Here is a 13,986-nt window from a genome sequence, read left to right as displayed (position 1 = left end):
GCATGGTCTCTCTTTACCTCTCGTGGATTGGTCGGATACGTAAAGGGGTGGGCAATGCCGAAACTTCAGAACTTTGGATCGCTGTTATGATTGGACATGTATTCGGCACTTGGAAAACGGAGTGTCGTTCACAGGTACAGTACACTCGTCATATATAAATGGATTGATGTTTTGCATGTTGAAGTCATTCGTTACTGCCAAGAAAGTGTTAAGGGACTAAAGTTTGGCTGGTTATATAATTGAAGTGATAGACCACTTACTTTTTCAAGGTGAGTACACGGATTGATTACGGGATTGCCTTTCTCCAATCCACACGATGGTATACTGGGCTATAGCGGTACAGGCTACTGTAAAAGTAATTATACCTGTTAAATAGGCTACACCAATTTTTGGTTTTATGGAATATATTATTTTAAACTAGGTGACGATAAAAGTTAGGCTTCTGTACACGAGTCAAGATGGTCAACGGAGTGTTCTGTCTGTGATGGATAAATCATCAGTATTCTGTTATCTACTTTGCGGTCAAAATTGGTAATCTAAATTGATATAGCCTAAGAAACGTTGCTCCAAATTAGTAGCCTAGACGACTATTCATTTAGGTGCATATCAATTTTGCTCCAAGTTAGATTGCTGAGGGGTGCTGAATTAAGTTGCTAATTATTTTATGGTATTAGTAGAATAGATCCTAAATCTAATCTTGGATGCATATCGTGCTGCCAGGTGTTGCCCTTTTACAAAGTACCACTGTTATTACAAAGTAACAAACGTGGTACATGAGAGGAACTAGCGTGCTACATTGTAACATTCTACGTCGAACGGTTGTTCAGAGAATTCGAAACGGAAGCTGGTCCGTCCGCTCTTTCGTCCGACTGTGGTCACATCGAGTTCTGACCTTATGATCTGGTTAGCTAGCCTCTAAGGACAGCAAACAGACATCTTGTCATTACCCTATGATTGTAAGGTAAGATGATACCTATCGTCGATGGTTTTGTGAATGTTCTCGATGACTGATTATGTGAACAGACATATTTTGCCATAGCTAGTAATCGAATTTCCTAAGTAGCTAGCTAGCTGTCATCAGCTAGAATTTGATTACATGGCTTGTAGAGATTGTAGCTGTAGTTAGCCCTGTTATGGCTATCCTCTTCCACTATATTGTCGTTCTGACACACTTGATGGCAGACCAACCATGGACTTGCAGAGCTAACATTAGCTAGCTAGCTTCCAATCAACTCTCCTTCTTGGATTTTTATTAGCCAGTTAACGTTAGCTAGCTAAAAAATCACGAAAAAGGAGACGATAGAGGAAATAGTAACGCGTAAAGCATGCTAGCGCAATTACTCACTACTGCAAGACATCTGCTGATCACATTGTTTGCTTCCCTGATGATCAACACTTCCCCTATTCCCTTTTTTTCTGCGTTAAAGTCGCTCAGTTTTCACCCCACCCGGTAGGTGGCGTCAATGTACCTTTTAGGATGTAGTCCAAAAATAAAAATTATAATAAGAAGAAGGCTGGTATGTTTTTCAGACTTCCCCCACAAACCAATGTAATCCTTCAGTCAGTTTAAAATGTCTACTCAGATTCCTACACAGGCTCTAACCTGAGAAGGTGGAGTATCTTCCACAGTGGTGGAAAAAATACCCAATCGTCACCCAATCGTCAAATTCTAAAAGTATTTGGTTTTAAATATACTTAAGTATCAAAAGTAAATGTAATTTCTGAAATATACTTAAGTATCAAAAGTATAAATCCTTTCAAATTCCTTATATTAAGCAAAATGGTAGGCCTTCATTGTGAATAAGAATTTGTTCTTAACTGACTTGCCTAGTAAAATAAAGGTTAAATAAAAAAGATTATAAAAAATATATTTTTAAATTTTAAATTTAGCCAGGGACACACTCCAACACTCAGACATAATTTACACATGAGGCATTTGTGTTTAGTGCGTCCACCAGATCAGAGGAAGTAGGGATGACCAGGGATGTTTTCTTGATAAGTGCTTGAATGGGACCATTTTCCTGTCCTGCTAACCATTCAAAATGTAACGAGTACTTTTGGGTGTCAGGGAAAATGCATGGAGTAAAAAGTACATTATTTTCTTTAGGAATTAAGTAAAGTAAAAGTTGTCAAAAATATAAACAGTAATTTACAGATACCAAAAAAAAGTAGTACTTTAAAGTATTTTTACTTAAGTACTTTACACCACTGATCTTCCGACAGTATTCCCTGCAATGTTTCTGCCGTGAAGTACTGAAGATCCAATAATATTTTTGCCGCTTTCACAATGATATCCAGTCTCTTAGATTTTTTTGAAAATGTAGTCGTCCTGTACAATTAACGCAACAAAATCCATCTTCACCATTAGTATTTCAGAATCTTTTATCTGATGAACGACATCAATAGACTGCTGGTTATCCACTGCCATAGCTTCATAATCTCTACTCTCTCAACAATTTTCACAGCCTCCGCATAGAAGACCTGCTCGACAGCCCTGATCCTCGCTACATTGACCTCCTTTACCCTAACAGGTGAATTCTCAGTGAATTCTGGAATGTGATTCCCATCACAATTGCAGCATTCTGCATCCTCAGACTCTTCAACGCTGATATTCTCTCTGCAAATACTTGACCGGTGGACAAAGTTTTTTACATTTTATAACGTTGTAATAGTTTTTGTACATATGCTCATAGTACAGGTTAATTGACATTCCCAAACTATTACCAGCATGTTGTCCCTAAACCATGAAGCCTCGATATCCAGCGAATCGCCAGAGATGACACCTTTATTCGGCGCCCTACTCTGAAAATCGTAATTTTCCACTTTGTACGTTGAAAGTTTAAAGAGCCACAAAGCTTTTTCCTCTTGCTCTTTCGATACACATGTAATCACTATGATACCGCTCCTGATCACTCTGACCCGACTCCACTTCGTCTGTCACCATCTTAGTAACCGCAAACAGGTCTCCCAAATTAATATCCTTATTCATGAAACATAATCCAACCAGAAACTGCTGTTCATTTTCAACTTGTGCTATTTTAGCTCCATTGTTGTTTATTATCGTCATTCTTTTTTTATTTTACCTTTATTTAACTAGGCACGTCAGTTAAGAACAAATTCTTATTTTCAATGACGGCCTAGGAACAGTGGGTTAACTGCCTTGTTCAGGGGCAGAACGACAGATTTTTACCATGTCAACTCGGGGATTCGATCTTGCAACCTTTCAGTTACTAGTCCAATGCTCTAACCACTAGGCTACCTGCCGCCCCATTCTTACCAACTTCACTCACGCCAACAGAAACAAACATTTCATCCGCTTCCGCTATTACATGACCTGCCACCGCTGGGCCAGATTCAAGTTTGTCCATCCACCTTCCATATTCCTCCACTCCGAAACCTTTTATCCTTCTCCTATTCTCGTTGTAGCTAGCTAGCGTCTCCATTCTGTCCAACATCGCAGTGCGTGTGTTGCCAATGGGCTTGTGTGTTCATTTAGCAAGGAAGCCAATATTTGCAAGCAAGCTTCAACACACTGGAAGAACACTCAGAACAGGTGTTATGCAAGCTGCCATTTTCCCAGTTGATTTACTTCCAGTATGTATGTTTGAAATATTATGCAACCAATAGAAAATACCTTTTGATACCAGCTTCAGAATAACATTCAGATTGGTTTTGTTGGAGCGATTGATTAGACTGCTAAGTGTCTTTGTGCAGAAGGTCCCTGGTTTGCGCACCATGGTCTGGATAACGACGTGAACTACTCTGTTGCACTTAATTCCCTTATCAACCTATTGACCTCACATTCCACCATGAATAAAAACTCCCCATATTAACATATCTCTAAAACCTCTCTTCATCCTTATCTTCTCTCCCAACCAGCTCATACAGAATGCCTGGATCAGCCCAAGCCAACGGCGAGGCCACGTGGCCCAAAGATGTGGGCGTCATCGCCCTGGAGATCTACTTCCCCTCACAGTACGTGGACCAGGCCGAGCTGGAGCAGTTTGACGGCGTGTCGGCCGGCAAGTACACGGTGGGCCTGGGCCAGGCGCGTATGGGCTTCTGCTCGGACCGCGAGGACATCAACTCCCTCTGCCTGACGGTGGTCCAGCGGCTGATGGAAAGGAATGGCCTCTCCTACGACCAGGTGGGCCGTCTGGAGGTGGGCACTGAGACCATCATCGACAAGTCCAAGTCGGTGAAGACGGTGGTGATGCAGCTGTTCGAGGAATCGGGCAACACGGACGTGGAGGGGATTGACACGACCAACGCTTGCTATGGGGGCACCGCCGCCCTCTTCAACGCCGTCAACTGGGTGGAGTCTAGCTCCTGGGACGGTGAGAGGCGTTGCTTTTAACGTTGTGTTGACATTGTGTCAACGTTTTGTTGACCTTCTCAAGTGTGGTGTGTTTGACTGTGTGTGACTGTCTATTTTAGTCAAATATTTGACTGAAGAACAAACAAGACGTATTTCTTAAGTCTGACACACTGCCTCTAAATGGACCTAGTATGCTGACAATAGAATAACCTTAAATCAAATGTATCAGTCCATAATGAGAGAAGAAATCATCTGTTATTCATAAAGAATATTCAGTATTTGTGTTACCTGTCTGCTTACTGACATCTCTTTCTGCCCCCCTGCAGGTCGTTATGCCCTGGTGGTGGCAGGAGACATTGCAGTTTACGCCACAGGAAGTGCCCGGCCGACAGGGGGCGCCGGTGCGATAGCCATGTTGGTAGGGCCCAACGCCCCACTGGCTTTTGACAGAGGTAGGTCAATATCCTACTGTGTGTAAATAGTTGATGTTGACAAGCTGACTGAAGCATGACTCCCCCCAGCCTGCTGACTGAAGCATGACTCACCCCAGCCTGCTGACTGAAGCATGACTCCCCCCAGCCTGTTTATTATAGACACAGTTCCTCTGTTGTTGTTTGTTTAAGTCATTCAGGTCAATATCAGTTCAACAGTACAACTCAGACCTATTGTATTGACACACAAGCGTGTACACACACATGCATACATACACACAATATCACTCACTGCTCATCTTACTGACGAATACACAGCTTTGTTTACATTTCAACAAGCCATGCGTCAAAGACACTGTCAGTACGTTTCCATCTCATAGATAGCCAGCCATTCATCCAGTGTCTGTCTGCAGTAGAGATGACCAGGGATGTTCACTTGATAAGTGTGTGAATTAGACAAGTTTCCTGTCCTGCTAAGCATTCAAAATGTAATGATCACTTTTGGGTGTCAGAGAAAACGTATGGAGTAAAAAGTACATTTATTTTCTTTAGGAATGTAGTGGAGTAAAAGTTGTCAAAAATATAACAAGTAAAGTACAGATACCCCAAAAAACAACGTAAGTAGTACTTAAAAGTACTTTACACTGCTGCTGAAATTCCAATTCCCTTCAATGCTTTTCAATGAGGAAAATGTGGAATTGGAATTTGGTTTACTTTCTGAATTGACTAGAATTGACCCCAACCCTGCTCTACAATGGGTAAAATAAATTATATATATTTTTTAATTTCACTTTTATTTAACCAGGTAGGCTAGTTGAGAACAAGTTCTCATTTACAACTGCAACCTGGCCAAGATAAAGCAAAGCAGGGCAGCAAAAACAACAACACAGAGTTACACATGGAATAAAATGGTGCGTCATGTTTGACCTTGCAGGTCTGCGGGGTACACACATGCAGCACGCCTACGACTTCTACAAGCCAGATATGGCGTCAGAATATCCTGTGGTGGACGGAAAGCTGTCTATCGAGTGCTACCTCAGCGCCTTAGATCGCTGTTACTCTGTCTATCGCAACAAGATCCATGCACAGTGGCAAAGAGGTGAGAGAAATTAGCATTTGTACATTTTGTAAGATGCACTTTACTTGTTTAAAAATTGATAACAACATTGTTCATTTCAATGCATCCACCATACCTTTTCAACAGGACTTGGTCAATTCAAACACTCGGGTTAATTCAAACACTGTAGGCTAAATCCTAAGTAGGTAAAGTGGGCTTAGGCCAGGCCTATAGTTCCCTTTATAGTCTTAAGTAGTTAACTAAGGTTCATTTCCACTGCGGCCTGAAATTGGTTTAGTGAAAGTAGCGTGTTGCTAATGTCATCGCAGAGGGTAGTTAGGTTAGGTACAAGATTGGACAGTGATCCTGAATACTTTGTCCTTGTGTCACCCACCTCTATAGTATCAGAGACCATTTTAACCAAAGCTTGTATTTTTTCCCACTATCAATATCAATATGGAACTTATCCAACCATGAGCTTGATTGAAATCTTGGTACGGCCTTTCTAGCAGACCTGGGTCAAATACATTATGCCAAATACTTTCAATATGTGTATTTCAGGTGTGCTTGACTTAGTTTATAGTTTGGGACTAGTCCATTGTTTCTGTTGTTCCTGAGATAGCTTGGGTATTTAAAAGTATTTGATACTGTAGTATTTGACCCCAGTCTGTTCGGTTTTATCATTGACCATCTGAGTAAAACTTGTGTATTTTGTTTTAGATTAGTTTATTAGTTACATGCACAGGGTTGCAGGGGACAGGGGGAGCAGCTAGGTGACTAGTGGTGGCTGTTCAGCAGCCTGATGGTCTGGTGGTAGAAGCTATTGGCCAGTTTTTGCAGTATTGGACAGTTTTACAGTTTTTGCCACAATGCTCAAATACTGCCCGCGTCTGAGTGATTGAAGCGGGGAGAACAGGCCGTGGCTCGAGTGGCTGAGGTCCTTGATGATGGTCTTGGCTTTCCTGCGACACCTGTCAGTTTGGCTCAAAACATGTCCTATGTTCTACACAGAGGGTGTGGACAAGCGTTTCAGCCTGGAGGACTTTGGCTACATGGTGTTCCACTCTCCCTACTGCAAGCTGGTGCAGAAGTCCTTAGCCCGTCTGGTGCTCAGTGACTTCCTCAGCCACCCCAGGCCCAACACAGAGACTGGACCGTTCAGTGGCCTGGAGGCTTTCAGGTTAGAACTCCACCATCAGGCTTGCACCTTATTAGCTACGTAGTTCACTACTTTTTGATTGGTCATAAATTACCATAGATATATTATTCCCACACACATCTACATTTTTTTTTATTTTTTTTATTTAACCTTTATTTAACTAGGCAAGTCAGTTAAAAAAACTACAGGATTGGTGTGTCCCCCCTGCGGGACAGTAGAGCTAATGTAGGCTAATGTGATTAGCATGAGGTTGTAAGTAACAAGAACATTTCCCAGGACATAGACATATCTGATATGGGCAGAAAGCTTAAATTATTTTTAATCTAACTGCACTGTCCAATTTACAGTAGCTATTACAGTGAAATAATGCCATGCTATTGTTTGAGGAGAGTGTACGGTTATGAACTTGAAAATGTATTAATAAACCAATTAGGCACATTTGGGCAGTCTTGATACAACATTTTGAACAGAAATGCAATGGTTCATTGACTCAGTCTAAAACCTTGCACATACACTGCCATCTAGTGGCCATAATTGAAATTGTGCCCAACCTGGAATAGTACATTGTAACCTTTCTCTTGCATTTCAAAGATGATGGGGGGGGAAAAACACGTGTTTTTTGTTTGTATTATCTTTTACCAGATCTTATGTGTTATATTCTCCTACATTAATTTCATATTTCCACAAACTTCAAAGTGTTTCCTTTCAAACGGTATCAAGAATATGCATATCCAGGCTTCAGGTTCTGAGCTACAGATTAGGGTATGTCATTTTAGGCGGAAATTGAAAAAAGGGTCCGATCCTTATGAGGTTTAGAACAAATTCTTATTTTATAATGACGGCCTACCCCGGCCAAACCCTAACAACACTGGGCCAATTGTGCGCCGCCCTATGGGACTCCCAATCACGGCCGGTTGTGATACAACCTGGAATCGAACCAGGGTCTGTAGTGATGCCTCTAGCACTGTGATGAAGTGCCTTGGACTACATTTATTCAAGTAATTACGATCCTCCAAACATAATCCAACCAAGATTACCATAACTCCTGGTTAGAATACATATATAAAATATTATTGAACCTTTATTTACATAGGGAAGTCCCAGAGAGCCCTGCTTCACAAAAATGCAGCAAAAAAAGACCAATTACATAATAAAGACGTTACAATTACAACAACAAAGGTGAGAGCATGAAAAATTTGAAAAATCTCAAATGCGATGCTGTTCCCGTTTGTCCCCAGAACAGCATGTAAACGGCTCTATAATACAGTGCCTTTGGAAAGTATTCAGATCCCTGACTTTCCCATTTTTTTTACGTTAAACCCTTGATCTAAAAAAAAAATTAAAATAAATAATCCTCAGCAATCTACACAAAATACCCAATAATGACAATGGAAAACAGGTTAAGAATTTTTTGTAAATCTATTAAAAAATGTATTTTATTTTATTTACGTACATTTTCAGACCCTTTGCTATGAGACTCAAAATTGAGCTCAGGTGTATCCTGTTTCCATTGATCATCTTTGAGTTGTTTCTAAAACTTGATTGGAGTCCACCTGCGGTAAATTCAATTGATTGGACATGATTTGGAAAGGCACACACCTGTCTTTATAAAGGTCCCACAGTTAACAGTGCATGTCAGAGCAAAAACCAAGCCGTGAGGTCGAAGGAATCGTCCGTCGAGCGCCGAGACAGGATTGTGTCAAGGCACAGATCTGGAAGGGTACCAAAAAATGTCTGCAGCATTGAAGGTCCCCAAGAACACAGTGGCCTCCATCATTCTTAAATGGAAGAGGTTTGGAACCATCAAGACTCTTCCAAGAGCTGGCTGGCCACCTGGCCAAACTGAGCAATTGGGGGAGAAGGGCCTTGGTCAGGGAGGTGACCAAGAACCCGATTGTCACTCTGATAGAGCTCTAGAGTTCCTCTGTGGAGATGGGAGAACCTTCAGGCCTTTTATGGTAGAGTGGCCAGATGGAAGCCATTCCTCAGTAAAAGGCACATGACCGCTTGGAGTTTGTCAAAAGGCACCTAAAGACTCTCAGACCATGAAACAAGATTCTCTGGTCTGATGAAACCAAGATTGAAGGAGGAAACCTGGCACCATCCCTATGGTGAAGCATGGAGGTGGCAGCATCATGGTGTGGGGATGTTTTTCAGCAGCAGGGACTGGGAGACTAGTCAGGATCGAGGCAAAGACGAACGGAGCAAAATACAGAGAGGTCCTTGATGAAAGTGCTCAGGACCTCAGACTGGGGTGAAGGTTCACCTTCCAACAGGACAACGACCCTAAGCACACAGCCAAGACAACGCAGGAGTGGCTTCAGAACAAGTCTCTGAATGTCCTTGAGTGGCCCAGCCAGAGCCTGGACTTGAACCCGATCTAACATCTCTGGAGAGAACTGAAAATAGCTGTGCAGCAACGCTCCCCATCCAACCTGACAGAGCTTGAGAGGATCTGCAGAGAAGAATGGGGGAAACTCCCCAAATACAGGTGTGCCAAGCTTGTAGCATCATACCCAAAAAGCCTCGAGGCTGTAATCGCTGCTAAAGGTGCTTCAACAAAGTACTGAGTAAATGGTCTGAATACTTATGTAAATGTGATATTTCAGTTAAAAAAATATATAAATTTGCAAAAAAATCTAAACCTGTTTTTGCTTTGTCATTATGGAGTCTTGTGTGTAGATTGATGGGAAAAAATGATTTAATCGATTTTAGAATAAGACTGTAACCTAACAAAATGTGGAAAAAGTCAAAGGGTCTGAATACTTTCCAAAGGCACTGTATATATGACTCTAAAAGGCTCTATCCTTCCGTCTGTGTGCTGAGCAGGGAGGTGAAGCCGGAGGAGACCTACTTCAACAGGGATGTGGAGAAGGCCTTCATGAAGGCCAGCACAGAGATGTTTGATCAAAAGACCAAGGCTTCCCTCCTCGTCTCCAACCAGAACGGCAACATGTACACCCCCTCTGTCTACGGCTGCCTTGCTTCTGTCATCGCACAGTAAGTCTCGTCTGAATCAGAGTCAACTCATTTTACATACTTAAATTATTACATGAAAACTTACTACTTGAATTAGTCATCAGTAAGAAGAAATGCACATAATATTAGTGTCATTATTACTGTGTAATTATGTCTGAAAGTACAGTGTGACAACGTTTGTAATTACTCTGTGTTACATTGTCCTTACTGACCTAAGCACAGTGTAAATACAGTGTAACTGTGTTATTACAATAGTTATACAGTACTTAGACATATCTCAGCACTGTAGCAATAAGGACACTGTAATTAAGTGTTGCTAAAATGATAGTTATGGAGAGGCACACATAGGGAGTGTTTGTGCGTGTGTGTGTGTGTGTAACACGTTTGTTCCTGGACAGACACACACCTCAGCACCTGGCGGGCCAGAGAATCGGCCTGTTCTCCTACGGCTCAGGGTTTGCCGCCACACTCTATTCCCTCCGAGTCTCCCAGGACGCCACGCCTGGTAGGTTCACCTCACACTGGGGTCGTCACCTGTATGGGATGGGGGAAACACCTTGTCAATAGAGATGGGTTCCACTGATATTTACCCTCCAAGGAACTAGAAATTAACCCGTTGCCCCCTCCCTCTAGTCTTGATACTTCTGGATTAGATGGCTGAGCAAATGAGGGGAAAGAGAATTGTCTAATGCTAGGGGTTATGAACTGAGCTGGTTGTTTTTGGACTGAGCATTGGTTATTTAGTTGAACTATGAATGAGTAGGTATTGGGTCTTTCCCGGGATCTGTATTTATTGTCTGTTGGTTGGACTTCTCCCTCCCACAGGCTCTGGATTGGATAAGATCTGTGCCAGCCTGTGTGACCTCAAGGCCAGACTGGACTCCAGGAGAAAGGTGTCACCTGCCATGTTCGCTGAAAACATGCAGCTGAGGGAAGAGACCCACCACCTAGGTATGTCCACACACACACACAAAGACACACACTACACAGACACACACAAACTACTCACACACACACACACACAAAAAGGCCTGAGCCTTTATTGAACTCATGTTTCATTTGAAGCCATGTCCGTCCCTTTCCCATCCAGCACCGTACGTGCCCCAGGGCGCTGTGGAGGAGCTGTTCCATGGGACGTGGTATTTGACCCGGGTGGACGAAAAGCACCGTCGAGAGTACTCCAGATGCTCCCTGAACGACGACTTGCCCCTGGAGGCTGGCCTGGTCAACTCCACCACAGCCACTGAGGTACAATACAATTGTATTGTTCAGCGTAAATCGGAAATCAAATCATTTATAAATGAAATAATATTCCCAACCCCGCAGACACTACTCATACACATAAACTAGTGGCTGGAAGCAGCACATTGTATGGAGGCTAGGTCACTGAGAGACATTTAGTTTGCATGCAGGCACCACACATAAAAATAACTAAATGCACACAGAGACAGAAAAAAACAAGCTCCATTGTTCCTTAATTAAATCATTATATTAGCTACATAAAAAGTGACATTAGAAAACAGGAACTGATTTTTACGTGTGGCTTCCTTATTCCCAGCAGCACATCCCAAGCCCAGTGAAGAAGATGCCCCGCCTCCCCGCCTCCACAGCTGGTCCTGAGGCGGTCACCGTTAGCAATGGGGATCATTAAGCTAAGCTTACCTCTGTGAGGTACAGGTAGACATGGAGGACGATCAACAAAGGACATTGGAAACACAATTATAATGCTAGCAGAGAGGACCTTCTCCTCAGAGATATGTTTTCTAACATATTGCTGAATGCTGCGTAAAACCAAGCTATTTAACTATCACATCGTAGAATTTATCTTCAACCATCATTGCTCTCTAATATGTAACGGAGTAATATTATATGAAATGTGTGTGTTCCATTGGATGCATGGAAAGGAAAGGTGTTTGTCAAGGTAGCAGACATTCCTGAAACTAAAATCCTCAAGATTCCACATAATTCCTGAGCCAGGGTGAAAGATTTGATCAGATTTCAGCTATTAAGATTATGTTTTGCATAAGTTTGCATTTCCCTTTTTCAAAAAGAATAAACTAAAGTATTTATAGCCCAACAAATTCAACAAGCTATTTTTATTTAATTTTGGACCAATTCTTTGTTCAAAATATGTTTTTATCTTATCATGGCGCAAACTTAACAGTGAAAAAAAAAAAAATCATAGTACATTTATTTGATCCGGGTATTGAACAAAAACAATGTTGGAGAAGAAAAGTAGAAGGGATGAAAAATAGAAGCTCCATTTTAAGTCAACTATTATGTTCACTCTTAGCACCAAGAGGAAATGGAAGCTTGAGGAACATGACTGCCTGCAGGCCTTTGGGGATAAAAAGGGAAGTGAGGCCTCTTAACGCTGTTTGTTTATCAAATGCTGCTGCTACCGTTGCAACTTGCTGTAATGACTTGAGCTGTACAAAGGAGCTACACCCCTACTACACCCCTACTATACCTTAAGATTGACCGCTTTCAGAATACTTCCGTTTGCTATATAGGGGAAACATAATAATTAGGTGGGCGCTTATATTTATCCTATTTCACACGTGTAAATTGGAAATGAGTTTTTTGCATATCCCAACTCCCCCCTGAGATACCCTCGAGAGTGGGGTCACGGCCAGGGATCAGACGTTATTGACAGTAACCCTGGAGCAATTAGGGTTAAGTACCTTGCTCAAGGGCACATCAACAGATGTTTCACCTACTCGGCTGGGGTATTCGAACCAGCGACCTTTCAGTTACTTGCCCAATATTCTTAACCGCTAGACTACTAATAGTCAGAATTTGTTTTCTCTTAGGACTCTTTGTTATACCACCATGAACAAATATCAGGGAAGAGGGACTGAACGGTCTGAGTTACATTTAAGTAATTTAGCAGATGCTCTTATCCAGAGACACTTACAGTAGTGAGTGCATACATGTTCATATTGTTTTGTACAAGTCCCCCGTGGAAATCGAAACCCACAACCCTGGTGTTGCAAGCTCTTTGCCCTACCAACTGAGCAACAATTCAACAACATGTTTAAATCATGTGATCAATGTTTCCCACGGCGGTGATTGCACTACAGACTAAAACGGTGAAATGCCTCAATTGAGCATGCTGTTTTATAAGAGCTTTTATTCTCACCAGGCTCTGATAATCTATACAATATGTAAAATAACATTTTGTTTGAGTTCTTGTTTGTCCTTAAATATCTTTTGGGAAAACATTTCAGCAGATAAATCTATTTCCTGGAATTACGTAAATTGACATGGTCAATCTAGTCTCAGTGCAGAAACTTTTAAATCAGTTTTAAAAGACATATGTCCAACAAGTTATTGTTTTAATGTAGTGTGCAGAAGAAAGTCATGTTCTGTGTCTCTACAACGTGTCTTTGCTTACTAGACTTAAGGGACCAGATGCTGTCCTGAAAGGGTTGCTTTCTCCGAGGTCTCAAACGTTTTTTTGTTGTTGTTGTCTTTTAACACTGACAGGGATAGGACTAGTTATAGACTGTAAAGAAACCAAATCTTGACACAGGCAGAAAATGCTCAGGCAGAAATACCTGCAAACATCAGCCTTAAAGGGAACAGAGTTCGGGGGCATACTTATTTTTTCTTTCACATAAATGTTTTGCATTTCCTCTGCAACGTTGTGCGACAGAGTTGCACACGTGGCTCACTTATAGTCCATTTCCAATCTCTCAAGTTTGAGAAGCCTTACAATAAGCATGTACTAAATGTAGAAAATAGCTATACTCATAATAATGTACAGATATTTTAATTTTAAACAGCCAAGATAAGTTGCCTCTATGTTTATATCTGTGAATGGCTGATGTTTACATTATGTTTCTCTGAGATCAGATAATTAAAAAATATAATTGGTGAGTAATGTATAGTACTAAGATTATTTATATTTGTAGATATAAATAAATTGGCGTCTAATCAAGTGTCTCTTTTATAGCAACGATCTGTATAGAGATGATGTAATAACAAGGTAGAGATGTATTAAGAGATGAACTGAATAATAAATATCCGTTCATTTAAA

General features: G+C 41.5%; 1 protein-coding gene across 4 annotated transcripts; it reads left to right on the top strand.

Moving 5' to 3' along the window:
* Positions 1–138: 138 nt before the first annotated feature.
* On the top strand, positions 139–13,986 carry hmgcs1 (3-hydroxy-3-methylglutaryl-CoA synthase 1 (soluble)). Of its 4 annotated transcripts, XM_038969953.1 has the most exons (11): positions 195–269; positions 2,466–2,531; positions 3,880–4,337; positions 4,645–4,770; positions 5,684–5,848; positions 6,818–6,986; positions 9,795–9,965; positions 10,343–10,449; positions 10,770–10,895; positions 11,035–11,192; positions 11,503–13,986. In XM_038969953.1, the coding sequence occupies exons 3-11, from the start codon at positions 3,890–3,892 to the stop codon at positions 11,593–11,595; spliced, it is 1,563 nt and encodes a 520-aa protein (XP_038825881.1). In that variant the 5' UTR covers positions 195–269; positions 2,466–2,531; positions 3,880–3,889; the 3' UTR covers positions 11,596–13,986. The 4 variants fall into 4 exon arrangements, with proteins under 4 accessions (XP_038825880.1, XP_038825881.1, XP_038825879.1 ...); XM_038969952.1 differs by lacking the exon at positions 2,466–2,531 and having other exon boundaries at positions 139–269; XM_038969951.1 differs by lacking the exons at positions 195–269; positions 2,466–2,531 and adding an exon at positions 859–961.

This window comes from Salvelinus namaycush, chromosome 31, assembly GCF_016432855.1.
Source record: "Salvelinus namaycush isolate Seneca chromosome 31, SaNama_1.0, whole genome shotgun sequence".
Lineage (NCBI taxonomy): Eukaryota > Metazoa > Chordata > Actinopteri > Salmoniformes > Salmonidae > Salvelinus > Salvelinus namaycush.
This window is presented reverse-complemented; position numbering and strand designations above follow the sequence as displayed.